Genomic DNA, 24288 nt, shown 5'->3' with positions numbered 1-24288 from the left:
AGTGTAGAGAAATCCCTGATCTGTAACGGATACAGCTGTATAAGAAGCCATAAAAAGCCGATGCATCGCGACTTTATCATCAGAGATGCCCCAGTCACTGCCACATCTCATGAAAATAAGAAAGAAGGCTACGAAACTAAATGAAGGAAATCATTTTTAATTACATAAATATCTGTATGGAAATAGACGTCTGATGCAAACTCTTAGATCTTAGGTTGTTGCTGAACAGGCAAGCAGGGCAATTAATGGAAAAATGTGAGAGATATAGATATCTAGACACTCTAAATAGTGCAATATTTAGGGTCTCATATTATATATATATTATATACACACACACACACACACACACAGGGGTTAATATATTGGAAGTAATAAGCAAACCTATATTATATGCACACAAATACACACAGGAATGCATTTTTTATACATATACTCACAATATAAATATATACATAAATATAATATACATATATATATACACATATATATATATATACCGGTATATATATATAAAATTATATACACACACACATATATATACACGTATACACACATACATACACATATGCATGCACATATACACTCATGTATACACACAGATACGCACATATATACACACAGTCTGTATTTTATGTATGTTAAACATACACACACCTATATAAGGTTTGTATGGGTGTATATATAGGTGTGTAAAGAGCAGTGGTAATGGTGCTATAAGTGATTCCTATTAATTTTACATATATTTTTATATATATTAGGAATACATGTAAACAGTGTATTGTGTGTGTATGTGTGTCTGTGTGTGTGTATGTGTAATATAATATATATATATATATATATATATATATATATATATATATATATATATATATATATATATTATATATACACACACACATATACACACATATGCACACACACATACATATACACACACACACACACACACACACCAGCATACATAAAATACACTGTTTACATGTATTCCTAATATATATATATATATATATATATATATATATATATATATATATACATACATACATACATACACACACTGTATATACACACACACATATATGCATATATACACAGACATTATATATACATAGACAATTATATATACACACACTGTAGATATACCGCAGTTCCAATAACTCGACCTTTGTAATAATTCATATTTACCGTAAGCAATTTACTTGTTAATTAAGATTGAAATATTAATTAAAATTAATTAAGAAAAAAAAAAAAAAAAAAAAAAGAAGAGAAGACTATTATAAAGTCCCGCTTTTAATTATCCTTCCTACTTGTAGCCCGAAAACAAAGGACGGTTCAGCCTCCTGCAAAACACAACAAAAATAGGCAAGTTTGTGAAAAGGATTTTCGAATCGGCTATTAACCATTTGTGGGCTTCCGCGACTAACGCACCGCCAGAGGACTTACTTCAAAAGGTTTTTTTCCCCCCTTATTTTTCCACTAGTTCCTGTCAGCGCAGGTCAGAAATACAAAAGTGGAAAGTCATTGCAAAGCCACTGCACGAAGAGACCGCGCGGCGAAAATCAAACAAAGACCAATTAAACTGATCATAACGTCCCAGTGAACACAAGGAGGCTCACCTGGTATTTCTGGACTTTCTCTGTGAATTCCCCACCCTGCTCAGTACTTGCCACTATAATTACCCTGACCAAAATACTGTGAAATTACTGCTCTGATCTGCTAATAGATGAAGAAAAAAAAAAAAAAAATCAAGCTTTTGTGGTTCCATGCCAAGGGGCTCCGGCAAGATGGCGCAATGCTTTCTGACATAGACGACAACTTCTAAAAACTCAAAAGGAGAAAATTAACGGGATGGGGTTTACATTGCCAAAGTCTGTTCATTAATTACCAATTTAATCGCCGCTGGAGGCATGACATTACAAAAATCTGGCTGAAAGTTCTAATAGATTATGAAGACCACCTAAGAAGAATGACCAAGAAATGTACAAAACAATTAATACTGTTTCACTGCTATCAAAGGCACTTAGATTATTATACATCAAGTGAAGCAAAAGAATTAGTAGCTTCACAGTGCCACCACTTGGAACAGTAAATACAATGGCACACAATTAGTAATGCACATGTGACTTTTCATTCAAGGCATATATCCTTGGGAAAGCTAGAACATGATAAGGAGAACAAAAGGAACATTTTAAATGAAATGAATAAAGATTTTAACTCTGCTCTGGTGCATGCTGAGCAAAACAGAATAGGCTGAGCAGAATCCAGGCTCCGGGTAATGGTGATCTCATTCCCGGATTACACAAACCACAATCATGGCAAAGCGAGGGAGCAAGGAAAAAAGTGTCCGAGCCATCGTCTGGTATACGATATACTACAAATACAGTCATCAAATGTCTACGGTGGAGGTATATGAATGTGGCCTATATGTAGGTAGATACATAGATCGATATTATTTTTATATACAGAGAGGCAAACCTACAAACACAAAGTACAATAAAAAACAAGATTACTGATATTCTAGGTTTGTCCTTCGTATCACTCAATTTCATCTACGGCTTACATTGTTTTTATAGTATACTTAGGGCAGGCGCAGACGGCTGTGGATTCTGTTATGGCTGCGCGAGGATAGCATCACATCGTCCGGACCGGCCACTGGCTCTCCTGACGGGAACATCTCAGCTTAATGCCAGTCTATAAAGCAGACACGCTCCTGTCTAGAGAGCCGCCGACTGGTCCAGGCAGTGCAATGTGATCCTCGTACAAGTGTGACTCCAGCCCATCTGAGCAGACTATGCAATTGCGATTAATAAAACTCAACTCTAAGTTTGAACAGTGTCAGCATAGTGTGATCCATTTCTCTTAGTGCACTGTTCCCCAACGCCAGTCCTGAAGACCCACCAACAGTGCATGTTTTCAAGATTTCTTTAGTATTGAACAGGTGACAATTTACCGTATTTTCCGGATTTTAAAACACTTTTCCCCAAAAACTGGGGGTAAAATGAGGGTGCGTCCTATAATCCGAATATGGCTTACCAAAGAGGCAGAAGTGGAGCAGGGTCACGCGATACTGAGTGCATGGAGGAGGGGGTGTCACTGCAGTGGAGCAACTCAGGAGGGTCACAGGACAGAGGGTCGGGCGATGCAGCAAGCGCCATTGATTTGACAGCGGGCTCCAATGAATCACCTTCAATTGATGCGATGGACTATAAAAAAAATGGCAGCAGAGGCAGCGTGTGCGCAGATTGCCATGATGGACCTCAAGAAAAATGGCCACAGAGCCCTATCAGCGCATAAGCTGCCTACACTGCCACTTTCTTGAAGTCAATCTCGTCAACCGCAGGTGATTCAATGGTGCCCGCAGTCCACCGGCAGATCAATGGCTCCTGCCACCGTGATACCCCCGAGCTCGCAGTATCGCCCACCCTCCTGAGTCACAACATCCTCTCCTCCGAGTCCGCAGCATCGCCGACACTGCCTCCTGTGATCCTCCTGAGCTGCTCCATCATCGCCGCTCCCCCTGGTGAGATATTATAAAATGAACCACCATTTTAACATTTTTTTCCCACTTTCCGCCTCTAAATTTGGGATGCATCTTGTAATGCAGTGAGTCTTATAAAACGAAAAATACGATAATCACCTGCAAAGGTGATGATGCCAACACCTGTGCCTTGCTATGGAAATCCTGAAACATGCAGTGTTGGTGGGCCTTAAGGACTGGAGTTGGGTAACAGTGTCTTAGATGATGAAAATTGGAGCGTCCTACACACGTGCCGGCACTGATGTCATGTGCAGGGGCAGATCAAAGTATTGTAGAGCACCTGCGCAGGACCTCAGAGCCGGCGCGTGTGTATGACGCATCCTGCGTCATGCATGCCAGCTTCAGAAGAAGGAAGACCAATATGGCCGAAAGAGGAGGCACCGGCACCAGAGAACGGCGCCACCCATCCAACTGGTGTGCACTGGAGCGACCTCCTAGGTGAGTATTATAAAGTGTTTTTTATGTTCTACACAGTGGCCTGGGCACTTAAAAACAGAAAGTTAGAAAGATGTATACAAGGGATCACTGGTGGTGTCCGCAGCCTGTAGGCCCCAAATCTGGTGACAGGTTCCCTTTAAGCAAAGCCACTTCAGGAAAAGGCCACCGGTCCATTTCCTGAAGTAGTCTTGCTGTCATTTTGCAGTGACTCCGCCAATGGTGTTTTTTTTTCCTATAGTTTAAGTAACTAGAGGGATGCTTCCTAGCGGAATTCTCCCTCTTTACTCGTTTAATTTCTGAACCGTGAAGCGTTTAAATGAATTATCAAAAGGATGAACAGGTGCAGAGCAATGTCTTCTTAGCCTGAGTCCTGTAACCATCTAGTAGAATGGATCTGGCAGCGATCCTTTGTGGAAAAAAGTTCTCCGTTTTTAAATAACCAATGCCTGCCAGATCCATTATTTTATTTATTTATTTTTTTTTAACATGGGAGTCTATGGAAAACAATTCCGTGAATGGATTCCTATTTAGCCATCCGTTTTTCTTGCATTTGCAACGGGTTCATTTTTTCTTACAATATCAGTTACAATTGGATAATAAATAGCAATCCTTTAAAAGGAACCTGTCACAAGTTTTATGGCCTATAAGTTGCAGCCACCACCAGTGGGCTCTTATATACAGCATTCTAACATGCTGTATATAAGAGCGCAGGCCGCTGTGAGAACATAAACACTTTATAATAGTCACCTAAACCGGTCGCTGCAGTGCTGGTTGGCCCCGTGGGCGGCGATGTTCTCCGGGACCGGCGCCTCCTCTCTCGGCCATCTTGCTCCTCTGTCTTCTAAAGCCAGTGTGCATGACGCGTCCACGTCATATACACTCGCCGGCACTGAGGTCCTGCGCAGGTGCACTTTGATCTGCCCTGCTCAGGGCAGATCAAAGTATTGTAGTGCGCCTGGGTGAACTAATCCGAACAGTTCCCTGAGAACTCTGTGTTTGGGGTCCGTGTATGAGCACTAGGTATCTGGTACGGACTCCCAACTTTTAAGACGAAGATTTAACTTCTTGGCTTTAATTCTAAGTTTCTCTCTGGGGTTTAGGCTTCTAAGGTTGTCTTTATTTTAAGACCTTCTAAGGACCAGATTTTATGATATGATACATAATAACACAAAAGTCAAACAGGATGTACTTACTTTTTCTCATGACTGTGTGTACTGTATATGTACATTATCTGTACATACAAAAACAAAAAAATGGAAAGATGAGGGGAGAAGGTAAAAAAAAATCTGGTGGGGATGCTTGTATCTCCCCCAGCCCAATTCCAAGCATTTATTGTGTGCTCCATTGTTCAATAGCTTGCCTGCCTCAAACTAAAAGCCCACCTCTCTGTTATGAATGGCGCTATAATAAATATTAAATTGGTACCTTTGGTGAAGAAATCAGCATTGTGGGTCTTCTTTGATCAGGATATGAGTTTTCAAATAATTAGATTTCCAGTGCAGCGGCCGCACTGTACACTGGATCTTCTCCTCCCTGTCTGTGATTCCCCCGGCCTCTCCGCCTGCCTCCAGTCTGTGAATGATTGGTCACTGCGGAGATCTCAAACAGATTAGGCAGATCCTTCACAAAACTGAGACAGCGGAAGGGTCGGGGAATCACAGAGAGGGAGAAGACCCAGTGTATAGTCTGACCCAGTGCTTTTTTTGTAAAAAAATATTTGCCGGTACGCATCTCTGAGGCGAGGTGATGTCCCCATGCATTACCTCTCATCCTCTGTCCCCATGCATGAAACCTCATCCTCTCTCTCCCCATGCATGAAACCTCATCCTCTCTCTTCCCATGCATGAAACCTCATCCTCTCTCTTCCCATGCATGAAACCTCATCCTCTCTCTTCCCATACTGTGTCCAAAGATACTTCCCCATCCCCATCCTCTCTTCCCACCATACTCTGTCCACAGATAGTTCCCTCTCCCACCCATACTGTGTATATAGATATTGCCCCCTCCCCACCCTCTGTCCCCCCCATAGTGTGTCCACAGACAGTTCTCTCCCCCATACTGTTTCATAAATACTCCCCTCTCACCCCATAATGTTCTTCCTCCGTGTCTTCTTCAGCTCCACAGTGGAGCACTTATTAGCATTTCTCTGCCACCTCCGCGCTGGCTTCCGAGTCAGTAGTGTGATCAGCTAACCTGATCACATGAAAGCAGTCGCGCTGACCCGGAAGTCAGCGCCAGGGATCACTGCTTCAATTGTCCTCGCGTCTGACAGATACAAGGACAATTGAGCAGTGGGAGCCGCACGCTGCACCTTCTATGAGTGCGGCTGTCAGCGTGACAGCCACGCTCAGAATATAGCCGGCTCCCACCCCGGCAGACTTCCACACCACCGCATCAGGCAGCCCGACAGCGCCCCACCAGCTACCCCTTAGATACGCCTCTGGCTTGTGCCTTCGCTCCACATATGGCTAATTTGTATAGTTTACAAATTAGCCACGTGGACAGAGCCAGAGGTATTCTTCAGATTTTCTGGTATGCCGTACCGGCGTGTACCGCCGCAAAAAAAGCACTGGTCTGACCCACATTGCACCGAAAAATTTAATGGTGATTAAAGATGATCCACAAAGAGGATTTCTTCACCAAATGTATCAATTTGATCAGTGTTAAGCCCCTTTCACACGTCAGTGATTCTGGGACGTTTGTGCTTTTTTTTTAAACGTACCAGAATCACTGACATACGCAGACCCATTATAATGAATGGGTCTGCTCACACGTCAGTGATTTTTCACTGCACGTGTCTCCGTGCAGCGTACCCGCGTGTGCGTGATTGCTGCACGGAGACATGTCCATTTTTTTCTGGCATCACTGATGTTCCACGGACCACGCAGTGGTGTGGTCCGTGAAACACGTGCCAGAAAAAAAACGTGCTTTTAAAATAATAAACATTTTAACTCACCCGGCGTCCAGCGATGTCCTCTGCAGCCCGTGCAGCCTGCTGCTTCTAAGCCGGCTGATTACTGTCGCGCATATTCATTATGCGCGACACAGCCGACCCGGAAGCAGCTCCTGCAGGGGTCACCGCCGGCCGGATGCTGCGTCGCGGGAGCGATCAGCACCATGAACAGCGGGAGCGGGCGCAGGTGAGTGAATCTCTAAGTGCAATCACGGGCCACGGAGAACGGAGCCCGGATTGCACTTAGACAACCCACGTGTGCCGTGATTTTCGGCACACGCAGGGACATGTGCGTGTTTTACACGCCAGTGAAAAACGTCTGTTTTTCACTGACGTGTGAAACGGGCCTTAGTGTCATATGTGAACTAAAAGCTGTTCTCCTTACGGAGACTGACAAACCATTCCAGATTGCCAGCGAGGAGACTTTTAAGCTGCAATACTCCTCTGGGAAATATTAAAATTGTCTCTTCAGGAAAAAAGACGACTAAGGGGTACTTTGCACACTACGACATCGCAGGCCGATGCTGCGATGCCGAGCGCGATAGTACCCGCCCCCGTCGCAGCAGCGATATCCTTGTGATAGCTGCCGTAGCGAACATTATCGCTACGGCAGCTTCACATGGACTCACCTGTCCTGTGACCGTCGCTCTGGCCGGCGACCCGCCTCCTTGTTAAGGGGGCGGGTCGTGCGGCGTCATAGCGACGTCACACGCCAGGCGGCCAATCGGAGCGGAGATGAGTGGGATGTAAACATCCCGCCCATCTCCTTCCTTCCGCATATTCTACTGAAGCCGCAGTGACGCCGGTAGGAGATGTTCCTCGCTCCTGCGGCTTCACACAGCAATGTGTGCTGCCGCAGGAGCGAGGAACAACATCGGACTGTCGCATCAGCGTAATTATGGATTACGCCGACGCTGCAGCGATGATACGATTACGACGCTTTTGCGCTCGTTAATCGTATCATCGAGCCTTTACACACTACGATGTCGCATGCGATGCCGGATGTGCGTCACTTTTAATTTGACCCCACCGACATCGCACCTGCGATGTCGTAGTGTGCAAAGTACCCCTAACTCTGGTGCCACCTATTAGAGGTAGCAATCCTGGAAGTCAAAGTGACCCTCCAATGACTCTTCCTCTTTAAACTTCATCTTAGCCTTTCATACAGCCAGATCAGATTTCATACTTTGCAATGATGAAGGACAAACATCCCAAAACATCGTGTCTGCAAATTGAGGTTCTGATCTGGCATAAATCCTAAGTCATACAACAAGACTCGTTGGAGGGTTACTTTGACATCTAGGATTGCTACCTCCAATACGTGGCACCAGAGTTAGTCTTCTTCCTCCCTGAAGAGACAATTTAAGTCATATGTGAAGTGACTAGATGTCAAGTTGTGGGTCCAGGACATCCAAGCTGCATGTCTGGCAGGTGGAGAGAGGCTTCAATATGAATGGCGAGCACCAGTGATCTTTCTGAATGTCCATTAGTCCTAAATACGACTCTCCACCCAAACATTAAAAGGAATTATTAATTTCTAAAAATAGTCATCATAGTTAAAATTTTACGTTCTGATGCTATCAGACCTATTTTCTACTCCCCCATAATAGCTGCTGAAGAGGCATAGAGTGTGCCATGGAAAGTCTAAACCATGGCGCTCTGCTGGGACGATGGCCATTCTGGAGCGACGAAATCGGGAAGTCGATGCAACAACAGAACAAAGGACACTAGGTGTGGTGACTGAACACTAGAAATATGTAGTCACACATCTTAAGGTCATGATCAGACACACTGTAACTGCGGTGGATTTGCAGTGCAGTTAGTTCACATTACAACACATGTAGATAATGTTTCAAAAACAGAAGCCCAGATACATTAATTCAATTACGCAGGGGGGTCTGGCATGAATCACTTTTAAAAATTGCCCAAATAACGCGCGACTATTGGAATTTTCACGCCAGTTTCGTCTCACTCAAACAATAAGGGCGAGTCTAGAGTGGGACAAGAGCGTGACACCACAGTTCATCTAATTCATGACGAGCTGTGGCATTCATTATTCTAGAAATCTTACACCAGTCCATGCCTTGAGTAAGATTTGTGGCGAGGCGCATGGATTTGCACGCCACTTTTCAGACGCTCCCAATTCATTAAGAGGTGTGTGCCTTGTAATGAATCAGGAAAGGAATGTTTAACTCCATCCCGCCCCCTCATCAAGACCGGCGTCGTTCACACCAGTCACAGTGAATCAGGCCCGAGTCTAAAGAATAAGGTCTAAAGTCTAAAGAAATTTGGAACAGTCACATGCATAAGGCTAGGTTCGCACACTGCGTCTTTTTGACGCTGCGTTTTTGGCCGCTAAAAACGCACAAAAACGCACCTGTGTCGAAAAAACGCATCAAAAAACGCATGCGTTTTTGCCGCGATTTGGTGTGTTTTTGGCTTCGTTTTTGATCTCTGTGTTTTGCTGCGTTTTTCCAATGCATTGCATGGGCGGAAAACGCAGAAAAACGCAGGAAAGAACTGACATGCCCATTTTTTTTTTTTTAACTCAAAAACGCAGGTAAAAAAAACAGATGTGTGCGGACAGCAAAAATGAAAACTCAGACTTTGCTGGGGAAGCAAAGTCCTGTAGTTTTAAGGCCAAAAACGCACCTGAAAAACGCGCAAAAACGCCGCGAAAAACGCACTGTGCGCACATAGCCTTAGATGCACAAAAAAAATTCTGGAATTTGTGGCAAAAGCCACATATATTTGTGAATTTAATCTAAAAGGGAAACTCTCTGCAGGATTTCACCCCGTAACTATTTATATGTGCAAGTAGCCCTTTCAAAGACAAGTTCTGCAATTCCTTAACATGGACAATCCATTTCCCCAGTGCCACCTCCCTGTCCTTGACTGGCAGCCTTTGCGCTGTGTGTTTTCAGGCAAAGGAGCTGTCAGTCAAGCAGGAGGCAACAATGCTGGATGGGAAATACAGCTGGAGTGACGGAGGCTTCAGATCTACAATAGTTCTTAAACTTCATTTGTATATCAATTCAAATTTTGATTTTTGACTAACTGTGGAATGATCTGGCAAGGTTGTGTGTGAAAAGGCAGACACAAACCAATAGACTGCACCCTTAGGTTCACCATCAGTTGCACTTAGGTTCCCTTTAAATTAAAGGAAGACTATCACCAGATTTGATCCCTATAAGCTATGGCCACCACCAGTGAGTCCATATATACAGCATTCTAGAATATTGTATATGAGTGTGCAGGCTGATCTGTATAACATAAAAAAAGACCTTTTATTATACTCACCTGGGGCACGTTTTGGTCCGACGGGCGTCTCCAGCTCCGTCTCTCTGCTTGTGATCGCCGTCCTCCTTCTTTGCTCCCTATGGATGACGTGTCCTACGTCATCCACACAGCGTCCTCCATTGCGCTCCTGCACACTTCTCTCTGCTCTGCTGAGGGCAGCTCAAAGTACTGTAATGTGCAGGTGCGGGGAAAGGTCAAAGAAAGCCGATGCATGCGCACAAAAATACTTTGATCTGCCCTTGGAAGAGCAGAGAGAAGTGCGCGTGCGCAATGGAGGCTTGTGTGTGGATGATTTAGGACGCGTCATCCACATGAAGCAGGGAAGGAGGATGGTGTTCGCAAGAAGAGAGGAGGTATCGGACTGAGACCAGTGACGCCCATTGGGCCAGACCACCCCGCAGGTGAGTATAATAAAAGCTGTTGTTTTTTTTAAGTTCTACAGAGCGGCCTGGGCACTTACATATAGTAATCTAGAATGCTGTATATAAGGGTCACTGGTGGTGGCTGCAGCTTATAGGGGACAAATCTGGCAACAGGTTCCCTTTAAGGCCTCGATACAGTTTAGATAGTGGTCAGCCACAAAACAGCCATCTTTCCAGACCCCACAATATACAGGAACACTTAGCTGAGCTGAGTGCTTCTATGTCCTCTATGAGAGATCTGCTGCCCAACTCCTCGAGTGAACAAAAGGATCGGCTGTTGTAAACCCATACAAGCCGGATACTTCTATCCTTCCTTATACACATAAGACGGATGGCTGATCCCGTTGGGTTCGGCCAACTTTAGTCGAAAGTATATGAGTGGCCTAAAAAATAGATCTAGATGCTGAAAAAGACGTTTGATAAATTTGTTTCCTTCGAGGGATACCATTAATCAATTCACCTATCCACAGCCCGTCATCACTGATGTATCTGCATATTACAACAGGCGAGTAATCCAAACAAACTATCAGCAAAGAAAATTCTAAGCAATAAAAAGATTGAAAGAGACAATGCTCTGTCTCCCTATATTGCCAATTAGATGGCCAAAAGCTGCTTTTCTTATCCAGAGATCTAGTGATCATATCTCAATCTGTCACAATTATCAGCATGGCAGAGCCGTCCTTTCAATCAATGTTTTCCAATTAACATCAAAGGACCAAGGTTGCATTCTGTTAAGTTGTGTTGTGGTGAGGATCCCTGTTCTCTCCCCTCCCTCCGAAAATCTGGAAAATGAAGTTACAGGTTTAATTGCTAGAAAATGAAGAGGGGAAAAAAAAAAAAAAAAAAACACCAAATGCTTTCTGTCCACTGGAGGAACGATTTATTCAGGTCTTTGAAACCTTTGTGCTGCTCGGTGAAAAGCAAAGCAATATATGCCGTACTCACTGCTAAGTAGTAAAATAAATACCGTTACTAGCAAAACACAGCCAAGTGGAATTGAACATTTTAGATTGTTGCTAAATCTTAAATTAATTACGGAGTTAATACGGGGACCGCCACCAGACCTGCAGCATGTTAACCCATTCTCTGCTCCACACTTTGATTATTCAGGCATGGCTTAAATTCACATTATACTGTGTGTGGAAAAGAAACGGCCACTACACACGCATTCTTCGGGGGATTTGTGGCTTTACCCTTTTTTTTTTTTAACTTATGGATTTGCTAGTGAACCTTTTACTCAGGTCAAAGAAACACTGTGATTAAAGGACAGTTTTATCCCAAAAAAACAGCAAGTGAAATCTAATGTTAACAGCAAAAGCGTTACATAAAGTTTCAAGTAATTATTCATTTGTTGCAATCGCTCATTTCTGCTATATAAAATCACTATTGTCAGGTTACTTTAATGCAGGATAGATTATCAGGTGATCTCAATGATTAGATACCAAATTGCAGGAATTAAATGACATATTACAGCTGAGCAAAGGAATTCACAAGACTTTGGTCCAGTGGCCATGTTAGTAGCCCATGGTTGCTGGACCACCGTCTTCTACCTTATGGCATCCCAAACATATCTTATTAATGGGCCATGACTAGTGTTGAGCGAACCCAGACTTGAAAAATCCGGATACGCGTGGTTTCAGCGGTAGATCCGGGTCCGACCCGGACGCAGGATTCTGGATTCGGGCTTTTTTTTTCTCTCTCTCTTTCTCTCTCTGGATTCCGCTCCCCTTTGACATATATTGGCCCGGATTCCGGATTGGATCCGGACTTCCATGTCAACCCGCCAATGATCCGCCGGACCCGGATTATTAGCAATCTGCTCAACTCTAGCCATGACGCCTCAATGATGGCCGCTCCACGCCTACTAATCAGAAAAGGTGGTGGAGATGTCGGAGAGCAGGAGAAATTGTGTAGGGCTCTGGTCCACTAGCCGTTGATGACCAACATGGCCCCTGAACCAGCGTCCTGCTAATCATTTTGCTTAACTCTCTTAGTTATACATCTCACCATTCAGCTATAAAGTGAAGCATTTTGCAAACTCTATCAAAGAGGTCATGCACCTTAGATAGCTGTTTGCCAAACACTTGTTCTACTAAAGGGGGCTTTACACGCTACAACATCGCTAATGCAAACTCGTTGGGGTCACGGATTTGGTGACGCACATCCGGCCGCATTAGCGATGCCGTTGCGTGTGACACCTATGAGCGATTTTGCATCGTTGCAAAAACGTGCAAAATCGCTCATCGGTGACATAGGGGTCCATTCACAAAAATCGTTGCTGCAGCAGTAACGAAGTTGTTCCTCGTTCCTGCGGCAGCACACATCGCTCCGTGTGACACTGCAGGAACGAGAAACCTCTCCTTACCTGCGTCCCGGCCACACTGCAGAAGGAAGGAGGTGGGCGGGATGTTACGTCCAGCTCATCTCTGCCCCTCCGCTTCCATTGGGTGACGGATCAGTGACGCTGCTGTGACGCTGAACGAACCGCCCCCCTTAGAAAGGAGGCAGTTCGCCGGTCACAGCGACGTCGCCGAGCAGGTAAGTAGTGTGACGGGTCTGGGCGATGTTGTGCGGCACGGGCAGCGATTTGCCCGTGTCGCACAACAGATGGGGGCGGGTACCCACGCTAGCGATATCGGTACAGATATCGCAGCGTTTAAAGCGGCCTTAAGGCTACATGCCCACAATCCGCACACTGTACTAGACACAGCATGTCTTCTCCTGCGGATACGTGAGTGTTCTCCATGGGAGAACACAGTGGTCCATGTCCATGATCAGAGTTCTGGGTGCTGCGGACTTTCGTTGTGTTCTCCCCGCATATCAGCAAGCATAAATTAACATGATGCGGCTTGGAAAGTTGCGCCACATTTCAGTTTACGCTGTGGACAAAAGCACAGTGGGCAGGAGATTTCTATAAATCCATCCTCTGTGCGTGTACTGCACAATGCAGTGTTCCGGAAGCAGCAAAAACACATTGCGTGTAAAACGCTGCAAACATTGATTGTAGGTATGTACCCTAAAGGCCACTTTACACACAGCGACATTGCTAGCGATGTCGCTGGTGAAATCACCAGCCCCCGTCGGTTGTGCGTCACGTGTAAATCGCTGCTCGTGGCGCACAACATCGTAAGTCCCCGTCACACATACTTGCCTAGCAACGTCGCTGTGGCCGGCGAACCGCCTCCTTTCTAAGGGGGAGGTTTGTTCGGCGTCACAGAGGGGGCACTAAGCGGCCACCCAATAGAAGCGGAGGGGCAGAGATTAGCGGCCGGAATATCCGGCCCACCTCCTTTTTTCCTCATTGCTGGTGGCCGAAGGTACGATGTTGTTCTTCGTTCCTGCGGTGTCACACATAGCAATTTGTGCTGCCGCAGGAACGACGAACAACCTGCGTCCTGCAGCAACGATATTTGAGATTAGAACGATGTGTCAATGATCAACGATATGGTGAATATTTTTGATAGTTAGTGGTCGTTCGTACATTTCACACGCAACGACGTCGCTAACGAGGCCGGATGTGCGTCACGAATTCCGTGACCCCAATGACATCTCGTTAGCGATGTCGTTGCGTGTAAAGTGGCCTTAAGGGTACATGTCCACAATCAGGACTTGAAGCGTCCTGGAAGCGTCGGGTCCTGACCTCCGGGGCCAAGAGTTTTCGCTGCAGGAGAACGCAAGAGACCATAGCTGCTCGTACTCACAATCAGTGTTTGGTGTGCTGCGGTCTCTACATTGTGTTCTCCCTACGGATGATGCATGCGACCCTGCAGCAAAGAATGGACATGCTGTGGCCTAGGAAAGCCGCACCACAGGTCAGTTTTCGCTGCGAGCTGCACACGCACAGTGGGCACGAGAGTTCTAGAAATGCCATCCACTGTGCATCTACAGTACAATGCAGCGTTCTGGATGCAGTAAAAACACTCTGCATCCAAAACGCTAATTGTAGGTAGTATGTACTTTAACAGGTTTCTCTCCCGAGTCCCTCATATACATGCACACTCTGCTCAGCTGAGAATACATGTGTTTTCAATTAGTAGAATGAAATTATCTGCTGCCAGACACTTCTGGGTTCGACTTATTTCTTGGTTAAACATAAGGCTATTGCAAGGTAATTCAATATATCGGATTCTTCTTTCCCCATCATAAACGGATTGAGATTGATTTAATCTACAGTGCATGGTGGTCCAAAGAATTATAGAGAAAAAAAAATGTATATAAAAAAAAAAAAAAATCTAAAAGAAATAGCAAAATTCATATCTTTGGCTAATGATATAATTGCAAAAGCTTTCCTATCTTTCAGTAAATTTTGTATTTATTTAAAACTGCTCATTCATGATTAGTTATCACTATAAAGATTTGCAAGGTTAGTCTCAAAACAACAAGTTTCCCCCTCTGCATATCTTAGGGGATATCTTGCTGATCATTTGGGGTCCAACCACCGGGACCTCCAGTCATCCAAAAATTGTGCCTCTGTAGTCCTGCCCTGAATATATCAGAAGTGTGCGTGCATGGCCTCCACTCAATTTTTTTGTCTATCGGACCACCAGAGAACGTCAAGTACAGCACTTGGCTATTTTGGGCAGTCGAAGAGCCAATGAATAGAGAGAAGATGGGGCCAGCGCACATCGGCTCCATTCACAACACGGATGCAAAGCTCCATATTTGGGGTTCCAGAGCCTTGATCTTGGATTTCGTAGGGGTCCTGTAACCTATCATATTGGGAATAACCCTTTAAGACACAAATTTCCAACCTTTTACTTTCCAACTATTTTGAAGCTGCTGGAGAGATTCATACATTGTAGGGTATGGACCGTATATTGAGGGGGATCAACAGAAGTAAAAGAAGCACAAGTCTAACCTGTGCAATGCTAAGTGGCTAACGAATTAATGTTTTACAGTCAATTATAAAATCAATGACAGGTTCCTAAGATGTACAAGCTGCTTCTATAAAAATTCATGCTGAATTGTTGAAGCCCTATGTTTGTTCTTGTCACTGAGCCTATTAGGAGGACTCGGGATACTTTGGTCAGTGGGACCACTGCACTTTTATACAGCGTCAGCTCACACCCTACAGGACGGCCAAGGAAAAAGCAATGCTGCAGCTCAGAGGTCTATCTGCTTCGGAAATGCCATTATGAAAACTAAATCAGCGTGAATTCCCTGGGGATGATGATCTTACAAGGTCATCTAAGAGGTTATCGGTGGGGCAGCAAGAGAAAGCTAACAAAGCAGGCCTGATAGCACCTGGCCTGTCACGTTGTATTTCCTTCAACACTACTCATAAGATTGTTCTGGACATGGAAACGCCAGGAAAAAGTTGCTAATTTCTTTACTATTAGAAAGAAGTGGGTGGTTGGGTACCAGGAATCCATGTATAGAACACCAATGTCTTCATCTTTTATCCATACATCTATTATCTATCTAATATTTATCCATCTAAAAGCTACCCGTCCATCCATCCATCTGTAGAAAAATATGGGGAAGCACAAAAAAACCCCCAAAACAATAAATGTCAGTGCAAATCCTCCTAAGCAATATCCAATTGTCCTAAGATAATAAATGAAGGCATCAATCCAAAAAAAGGTGCAAAAAGAGGCCTTTTTTATTAGCCCATGTGGTGCAGCAATCTTTTGGTTGCAATGAAGGCTTGATAAAGGTTCATTGTATCGGAAACGTCACCACACCAGATGGGATAATAAAAAAAGACCTCTGTTTGCACCTTTTCTGGAGCGATGCCTTCAATTCCTTCCATCTCATATACATTCATCCAATTTTAAACCTATTTTATATAGACAAATGCATTGGGATACATGCTATTTATTGAAATCAGGGTTTTTCATGCAGTCCCATTGCCCCTGGGATACAACATCCGGCTCCTCGTCATGCTGTTGGCCTTTACTAACGTGTGACAGATTATCTCGTCCTAAAGGGTTCTGTGACAGCAGAGCGGTCCTGTAATAGCACGTCACCAATGTAACAAGATAGGTCCTGACTTTGCTTTCCACCTGAATATCCCACCACCACTTGTGAGGGATATTATTGAGAAGTGGAAGGAACCGCAGCCATAAATTGGAGACCACGTAATGTTACTTAGTGGGGTCACCAAGTGCTGAGGGCATAAAAATCACAGACGCTCTGGTGACTCCATAACTGCAGAGTCCAAATCTCCTTTGCCATTAACATCAAAACTATGCCCCCAGCAAGAGGTTCTTGGCATGTGTTTGCATGGCCGAGCAGCTGAAAGCCATCCTTATATCAACAAGCACAATGCCAAGTGCCGCCAGGAGTGGTTAAAAAAGTCCTGGCACTGGAGTGTGAAGCCGTGGAATTTTTTTCTGTGGAGTAATGAATCACATTTTTTCTATCTGGGAATGAATCCGATTTTGGTGAATTCCACTAGAACGTTACCAACCTGGCTGCAATGTGCCAGCTGTAAAGTTTGGTGGAGGAGGGATAACCTTATAGGGTTTTTCAGGGATTGGCCTTGGCCCCTTAATCCTAGTGAAGGGAAATCTTGATACTTCAGCCGAACAAGACTTTTTGAACTATTGTAGTTTCCAACTTTGTAGGAACAGTTTGGGTAACACCCTTTTCTAGTCCCAATGAGTGTGACCCAGTGCAGAAAAGCAAGGTCCGTAAGGATGAGTTGGATGAGTTTGATGTTTAAGAACATGATCGGCGCACAGAGCCCCATCCCACAACTTTGGGATAAAGTACTACAAAGATTGCGAGTCTGCCCCTCCAATCCAACATCACTGTCTGACTTCACAAATGTTATTCTGGATGAAGGGGCAAAATGAATCACAGACACCTCCAAAATCTTGTAGAAATCTTCCAAGAAGAGTGGAAGCCTTTAAAGTTGCAAAATGGGGACAAACTCCATATTAAAGCCCATAGATTTAGGATGGAATATCATTAAAGCTACTGCAGGTGTAACGTGGACATGTCTCAATATTCTTATCCATATAGTGTACCTCATATCTATCTATCTACAGAAACAAAGGAACAGCAGCACTTTCAATGCAATCCATTTATTCAATGCCTCATTATGTGAAGTTTCGGCTCCAACATTGTTGGACAAGAAAATATGCAGACTAATGGCATAGAATAAATAGTCACTTTTTCATCTGGATTGCCTGACATTGCTCACTTCCCTTTGTTTCTTTCCATTTTGGGGTCTGATGTTCTGCAGACTTGGAAGCTTTAATGGAATTAAAGCTCCCGGCGCACGTGTACTTATCTCTGCCCTACTGAGGACACAGCAAAGTACTGTAATGCGCAGCCATGGATAAAAGGTCAAACACCGCCAGCGCATGCGCACTACAATACTTTGATCTGCCCTCAGCACAGCAGAAAGAAGAATGTGTGTGCAGGAGCGCAATGGAGGACTCTGTGTGTATGACATAGGATGCATCATCCACACAAAGCAAGAAGGAGGATGGCAATCTAAGAAGAGAGAAGATGCTGGACCGAGACCAGCTACATCCATCGGACCGGATCATCCTGCAGGTGAGTATAGTAAAATTTTTATTTTACATTATACAGAGCGGCCTGAACTCTTATATAGAGTATTCTGGAATGCTGTATATAAGAGCTCAGTGGTGGTGGCTGCATCTTATAGACAAATCTGGCAACAGGTTCCCTTTAAACCGTAGATTTTTCAAAAGTACCCTCACTTGACTCTGATGACTGTTTTACACCCCCTTAGCATTTACTCAAGAAGCTTTTTCTACCTGGAAAAGCTGAAAAGAGTTCACAGAGATGTTAAGCACTTGTTGGCTTCTTTGACTTCACTTTATGATCCAAATCATCCCAAATGAGTTGAAGTAGGGTGATTGTGGAGGCCATATCATATAATGTAGCCTCCATGTCTCTCCTTCTTGCTTGCTCCCATAGCACATGCATAGCATAGGTGGTGTGTTTTCAGTTATTAACCTGTTGCAAGACAAATGATGATCCCACTACATGTATACCAGATGGGATGTCATGTCATTGCAGAATGCTGTGGAACCTGTGATGCGTAATGTGCCTCGAATTTGGAATAGATCACCAACAAAAGCCCCTCCACACCATCACACCTTAACTGCAATGCTGCATGTTGGGCACCAAACAAACTATCTACTCACATTTTCTGTGTTTCACAAAGGCATGACAATTTGTACCAAAAAATTTGACTCATCAGACCACAGTATAGATTTCCACTGATCTAATTTCTAGTCCTTGTGCTGTTTGGCTGAAAGAAAACTCTTCTGGTTTACGGTCATTAGTAGAGGCTTCTTTGCAGCAATTTGACAATAAAGGTCAGCTTCTTGCAGTCTCCTCTGGACAGTTGATGTTGAGATGTGTCTGCTACTTGTTGTCTCTACATCATGTGTGTAGACTTATTATTTGAATCTGGTAACACTAATGAACTTATCCTCAGCAGCAGAGGTAGTTCTTGGTTTGGCATTTCTGGGGCGATCTTCATGAGAACCAATTTCAAAAGGTCCTACCAATTTTCCAAACTAATTGACCTTCATGTTTTAAAATAATGATATACCATTGTTTCTCTTTATTTAGTTGAGAAGTTCTTGACATATTCTGGTGGCTTAGTGGAATAAAGCTCAGCACTGTATATATGTATGTGCCAATGCTGTCTCTGGAAAACATACCTGATTGTCACAAATACTTTGAGTAGAACGGCGATTCCACAAATGAAGTCTTGACAAGGTATACATGTTCATTATAGGCAATCCAGGTAATTACCTAAATGCTTGACAGCATGCCAAGGGGGTGTAATGTTGTCAGAGCAAAAGGTGGCTGTATTGAGGAATCTAAGGTTTAAAACATTCTCATTTCTTTAAAACACATGTGTATTTAATTCTTGCTTTCATACATGTCCTTCATGGTTTTACAGCCTTCAGGCTTAATCGACAGTGTGCACATTCAAATGAAAACAAGGAAAACCATTGCATGAACAGGGATGTACAAACTTATGTTTGGCATTGTATCTATCTAATATAAGTTGCAATGTATCAGAGTGAAATTATAACCTTCTGTAACGTAGCCACGAGCAGCTCTAGCCTAAACAAGAACTTAGAGCAGCAGCAAAATTTGGCAATTAACTTGAAAACAGTGATAGACGTTTTTCTAATTTAGGGTTTCAGTCTGAATTTATTTTAAAAAGGGAAGTGTAGTAATAATGGGTGTTATCTATGAATGGTTATCCTTATAAGTTAATAGGCTCAGATAAATAGTTTTAGATTCCATCACACAGAGGAACGCTGCCACCAAACTGAGACGCACTGGCACTTCTCAATTACAACAGTATCTGCATCTTTTGGATGATCAGAATGGGGGAAAAGGGAGCAGTCCTCTCCCCGTTTCACCATTCAGCTTGTGAGTCTCAGCGCAGCCTGCACAATGGCAGCACTAAAGCGAGTTGCACTGCCTTGGTCCACACAACACAAAGTGGAGAAGAACATCAGGGGAGTTAGACTAGGTGAAATTTTTTTTAATGTCAGTACTAGGTTGAGGAGAACCTTGGAGCCTCACAATGTGTCTGTGTGGGTCATTGTGGGGTACAATACTGTGTAGGGTTGCTTTAGGATCAATTGTGTTGGGGGCACTGTGGGGACATTGTACTGTTTTAGGGGCACTGTGGGGGCATCGTACTGTGTTAGGGGCACTGTGTGAGCATCGTACTGCGTTAGGGGCACATTATACTATCTTAGGGGCACTGTGGGGACATCATACTGTGTTAGGGGCACTGTGGGGACATCATACTGTGTTAGGGGCACTGTGGGGACATCATACTGTGTTAGGGGCACTGTGGGAACATCATACTGTGTTAGGGGCACTGTGGGAACATCATACTGTGTTAGGGGCACTGTGGGAACATCATACTGTGTTAGGGGCACTGTGGGGACATCATACTGTGTTAGGGGCACTGTGGGGACATCATACTGTGTTAGGGGCACTGTGGGGACATCATACTGTGTTAGGGGCACTGTGGGAACATCATACTGTGTTAGGGGCACTGTGGGAACATCATACTGTGTTAGGGGCACTGTGGGGACATCATACTGTGTTAGGGGAACTGGGGGAAAATCATACTGTGTTAGGGGAACTGTGGGGACATCATACTGTGTAAGGGGCTCTGTGGGGACATCGTACGGTGTTAGGGGCACTGTGGGGACATCGTACCATGTTGGGAGATATTGTACAGTTTTGAGGGAACTATGGGGACATCATACTGCATGGAAATTAGATGCATATGTGTAGACGGGTTATTGTGGGGCACCAAGTAGAGACCTCATAGGGTGTTGGGGGCACTGCAAAGACCTTCTACTTTGTTAGGGGTACTGTGACGGCCTCATACTATGCATGTGGGGAAAATGTGTGGCAGTAAGTTCTATGGGATAATTCCCATTGGGGGCATAATACTGTGTGGCGGGGTATTTTCTGGAGCAACACACTGTATGTAGGGGTATCTTACCTTGTGGTGCCATGAAGGGGTATAGTAGGGAGTAAGACCACAAAGGGTCTTCAGCAGGTGTACTATTTTTGTTTACATGCTGCAATAAATGTCCCACTTCAGTTGTTAGGTATGCCCTACTGTTACTGCAATATTGTGCTGTGAGCCCACCTAATCTGCCAAATATTACTATTTTGGGAAAAGTGGGTTCTCCATCACACGATTCAGCCCAGTGCTGTGGCTTCCATTAAAAAGGAGACCATGACGTAGACACAATGTGAACAAAGCCTAACATTTCTTTTCAAGGATTTACAGTGACGGTCGATATTTATACGTGTGACCTCAGGGCCCCTCACCAACCAGTGAAATGGAAGGACAAGTCTTGTAACACTTTCACTATTACATCAAACACAGCATTGCCTTGATTCTTGGTGACGGAGCGCACTAGAAGGAAGACTTACATCACTGAGCTGCTTGGCACGTGTCGTGGCTGCAGCTATTGGTCTTGGCTTGTTTCCTGCTTTCAGTGCTGCGTCCCTTCTCGCCTGCTCCAGCAATAACCGGGCTCGTTCTTTTAGTTCCTCCTGACGGGATAACATTCGTTGCTATAAAGACAAATAAGTAAAAATGAGGAACAGAGGGGAACAAGCAAACATAAGCAGTGCTGGATTTGTCCGAGATTCTAAGGAAGCTTCTAAAGAGCTTTACCCCCCTGTTATATGCCCTGATGCTCTGGTGGTCCTACAACTTATACAGCGGTCATGTCATCTGAATCATTCCCATGAACCCTGCAGCCTATCATTAGCCTCTATGGTAAGGTGCTGTATATTCAAATGTCACCACTGAGGCAAGTGATTGGCTGCAGCAGTCACATAGATGGCAGACATTGTGTCATCGCTGCAGGAACCTCTGGAGTTAAGGTTTTGGATTTAATGGGTTATTTATTTAATACCATTCCTGCTCTTCGGCAACTTTCTTAAAATCCAGAAAAAACCCTTCTAATGAAGTTCTCTTGGTTATTCACACCCAGGAACATCTGTGGATTTTTTTTAAATAACTATAATAAGGGAAATCCAAGTAAAAGTGATCTGACATCAAAGTGACAAATCAGTTGATCGTGTTGGTGTACCAATAAAAGTGGGTTTTTTATTGTATAAAATACATACATTAGTAAATAGATCTTTTATATCTGATTTGACTGGTGTACTTACTTTGAAAATTCATTTCAGACTGGCTGTTTAACGCAGATACTGTATTAAGATGAGCTTTTTTTTTTTTTAGCTCAACTATAGAATGAAATAGTGTCTAAATATATTAAGTCTCTGCCTACCCTGACTGACACTCAGTTGCAGATACAACAGAGCAGTGTGAGATCTCAGCAGCAGGGAGGAAGTACATTGAGGAGCTGTCAATCAGAAAAGATGGGCGGAGATTCTGGATTATAATAAATCACTTTTTTTTTTTTTTTACAGACAGAGCAAAAAACATTTAAAAAGGTGCCTGTGATTTTTTTTTTTGGAAGCTGAAGAAACTTATACAGATTATTATGACTGTAATTATCACCATTCTACTGTTCACAGAGACTGCAGCTGATGTCTCCAGATCAGATTTAAGAGGTTGGAGACTTATATTACTCATCACAATAATTATGCTTTTCCAATGTGTCTGTATAAAATCTTGTCCAACCGTGATTTTTTGATAAGCTGTCCATCAAAAAAAGGCTAGCTGTCAACCCTGTTGTGGCACGTCTAAGATTTACAGTTAGCCATTTATATTGTTTCAATATATGACACAAATAATAAACTACAAAAATCAAAAAAATCTGACCCACACATCCAATAGGTGTGAACAGGTGCCAGCTGAAAACACAATATAATTGTTAAACACATACAGCTGCACTCTAAAATGCTAACAATCACTAAGGGAACTCTGGTATTGCATCACTTCTATAGGAACATTTATAAAAAAAAAAAAGAAGAAAGAAGTTAGGGTGCTGATAAATAAGATCACCTTGTTGTGGTTATCGGGCTCACAAGTTCCCATATTCATTATTAGAATTCTAGAGTGCAGCTGTATGTATTTTGGAGTTATATTGTGTTTTCACTTTCACTGGTACTTATTCACACCTGTTGGATTTGCGGGTCAATCCTTTTGATATTTGTAGTTCATTTTATTTCTGACTGAGCACTCTGCCCTATAACCATGGGGTGTCCATCCTCCTTTATAGCTGTATCCTTTATGCCCAGACATGAATGTTTTTAACCCAGATAGCAGCAATTCATGTTAGGGTCCAGATATATGAGATCACCTTGTCGTGATCGGGCTCATATACATTGGCCAATACATAAGCTAAGTATCTTTTTTTTTCAAATACTCCTATAGCAGTAATGCAATACCAGAGTTCCCTTGTTGATTGTTTGCATTCTGGAGTGCAGCTGTATGTATTTTTGTAAAAATAATAAACTAAACCAGTACTTCCTAAAAAAATGAGATGTGTAAACAGGTGCAAGATGCTATGAAATATGAGGAAATTTATATTGTGTTACTGCTAAATACAATATACTTCTAAAGTGAAGGCATATCTGACAGAAATGGTTAGGGTGCCTCTAGAGAAAAGATAGCATGCTGTGGCTGGTGGGCACAGACAAATAGAGCTCAAATTGGTCAAGTTGAGTTCTAAGTACCTTCATTTTGTAAGTGTATTCTATATAACAGTAATGCAGCTTATATTTTACATATTAATGATTATATATTGTAGTGCACATTGTGCTGCTGCACTGTTTGGTTTGCATCTAATACAGTTACAGCAGCTTGCACCTGTTCACACTTGCTTCATTCATTAGGAGGTGCTGGTCAGGTTTTGTTTCTTTGTAGCGCACATTTGGAGGAGGTCTCTTTACTTGGCTGAACACTACCTGCTCTGTAAATTTGTATTTTATTTTTTTTTGGCTGAAGAGAAGCATACCTAATAAAAAGGTTTAAAGGTCTCTCCAAAGAAAGGTTGCCTTATCGTAGTTGGAGGGCACACATAAATTAGCTAATTTGTGCATAGATCCTATTTTATAAGTACAGTCTATATGGCAGTAATGTAGTTTACATTTTACACATTTAAACTGATAGGAAAGGCTTTTTCTAAATACCTTGTTCAACCAATTCTGCCTGTGCTTGGCGCTATTACGGT

The 24288-nt window shown here is 43.4% G+C and overlaps 1 protein-coding gene across 7 annotated transcripts in view; it reads right to left on the bottom strand.

The window, feature by feature from the left end:
- Positions 1 to 24288, bottom strand: part of EHBP1 (EH domain binding protein 1) — a 536928-nt gene that overhangs the window by 198470 nt on the left and 314170 nt on the right. For all 7 annotated transcript variants that reach the window (XM_075339243.1, XM_075339247.1, XM_075339245.1 and 4 more), the window contains one exon: positions 21569 to 21712. In XM_075339243.1, coding sequence (XP_075195358.1) covers positions 21569 to 21712 — 144 coding nt within the window. The remainder of the gene's footprint in view (positions 1 to 21568; positions 21713 to 24288) is intronic.

The sequence above is a fragment of the Anomaloglossus baeobatrachus genome, chromosome 3, assembly GCF_048569485.1.
Source record: "Anomaloglossus baeobatrachus isolate aAnoBae1 chromosome 3, aAnoBae1.hap1, whole genome shotgun sequence".
Taxonomy (NCBI): domain Eukaryota; kingdom Metazoa; phylum Chordata; class Amphibia; order Anura; family Aromobatidae; genus Anomaloglossus; species Anomaloglossus baeobatrachus.
The sequence above is the reverse complement of the archived record's forward strand: the minus strand, read 5'-3'. Positions and strand labels throughout refer to the sequence as shown.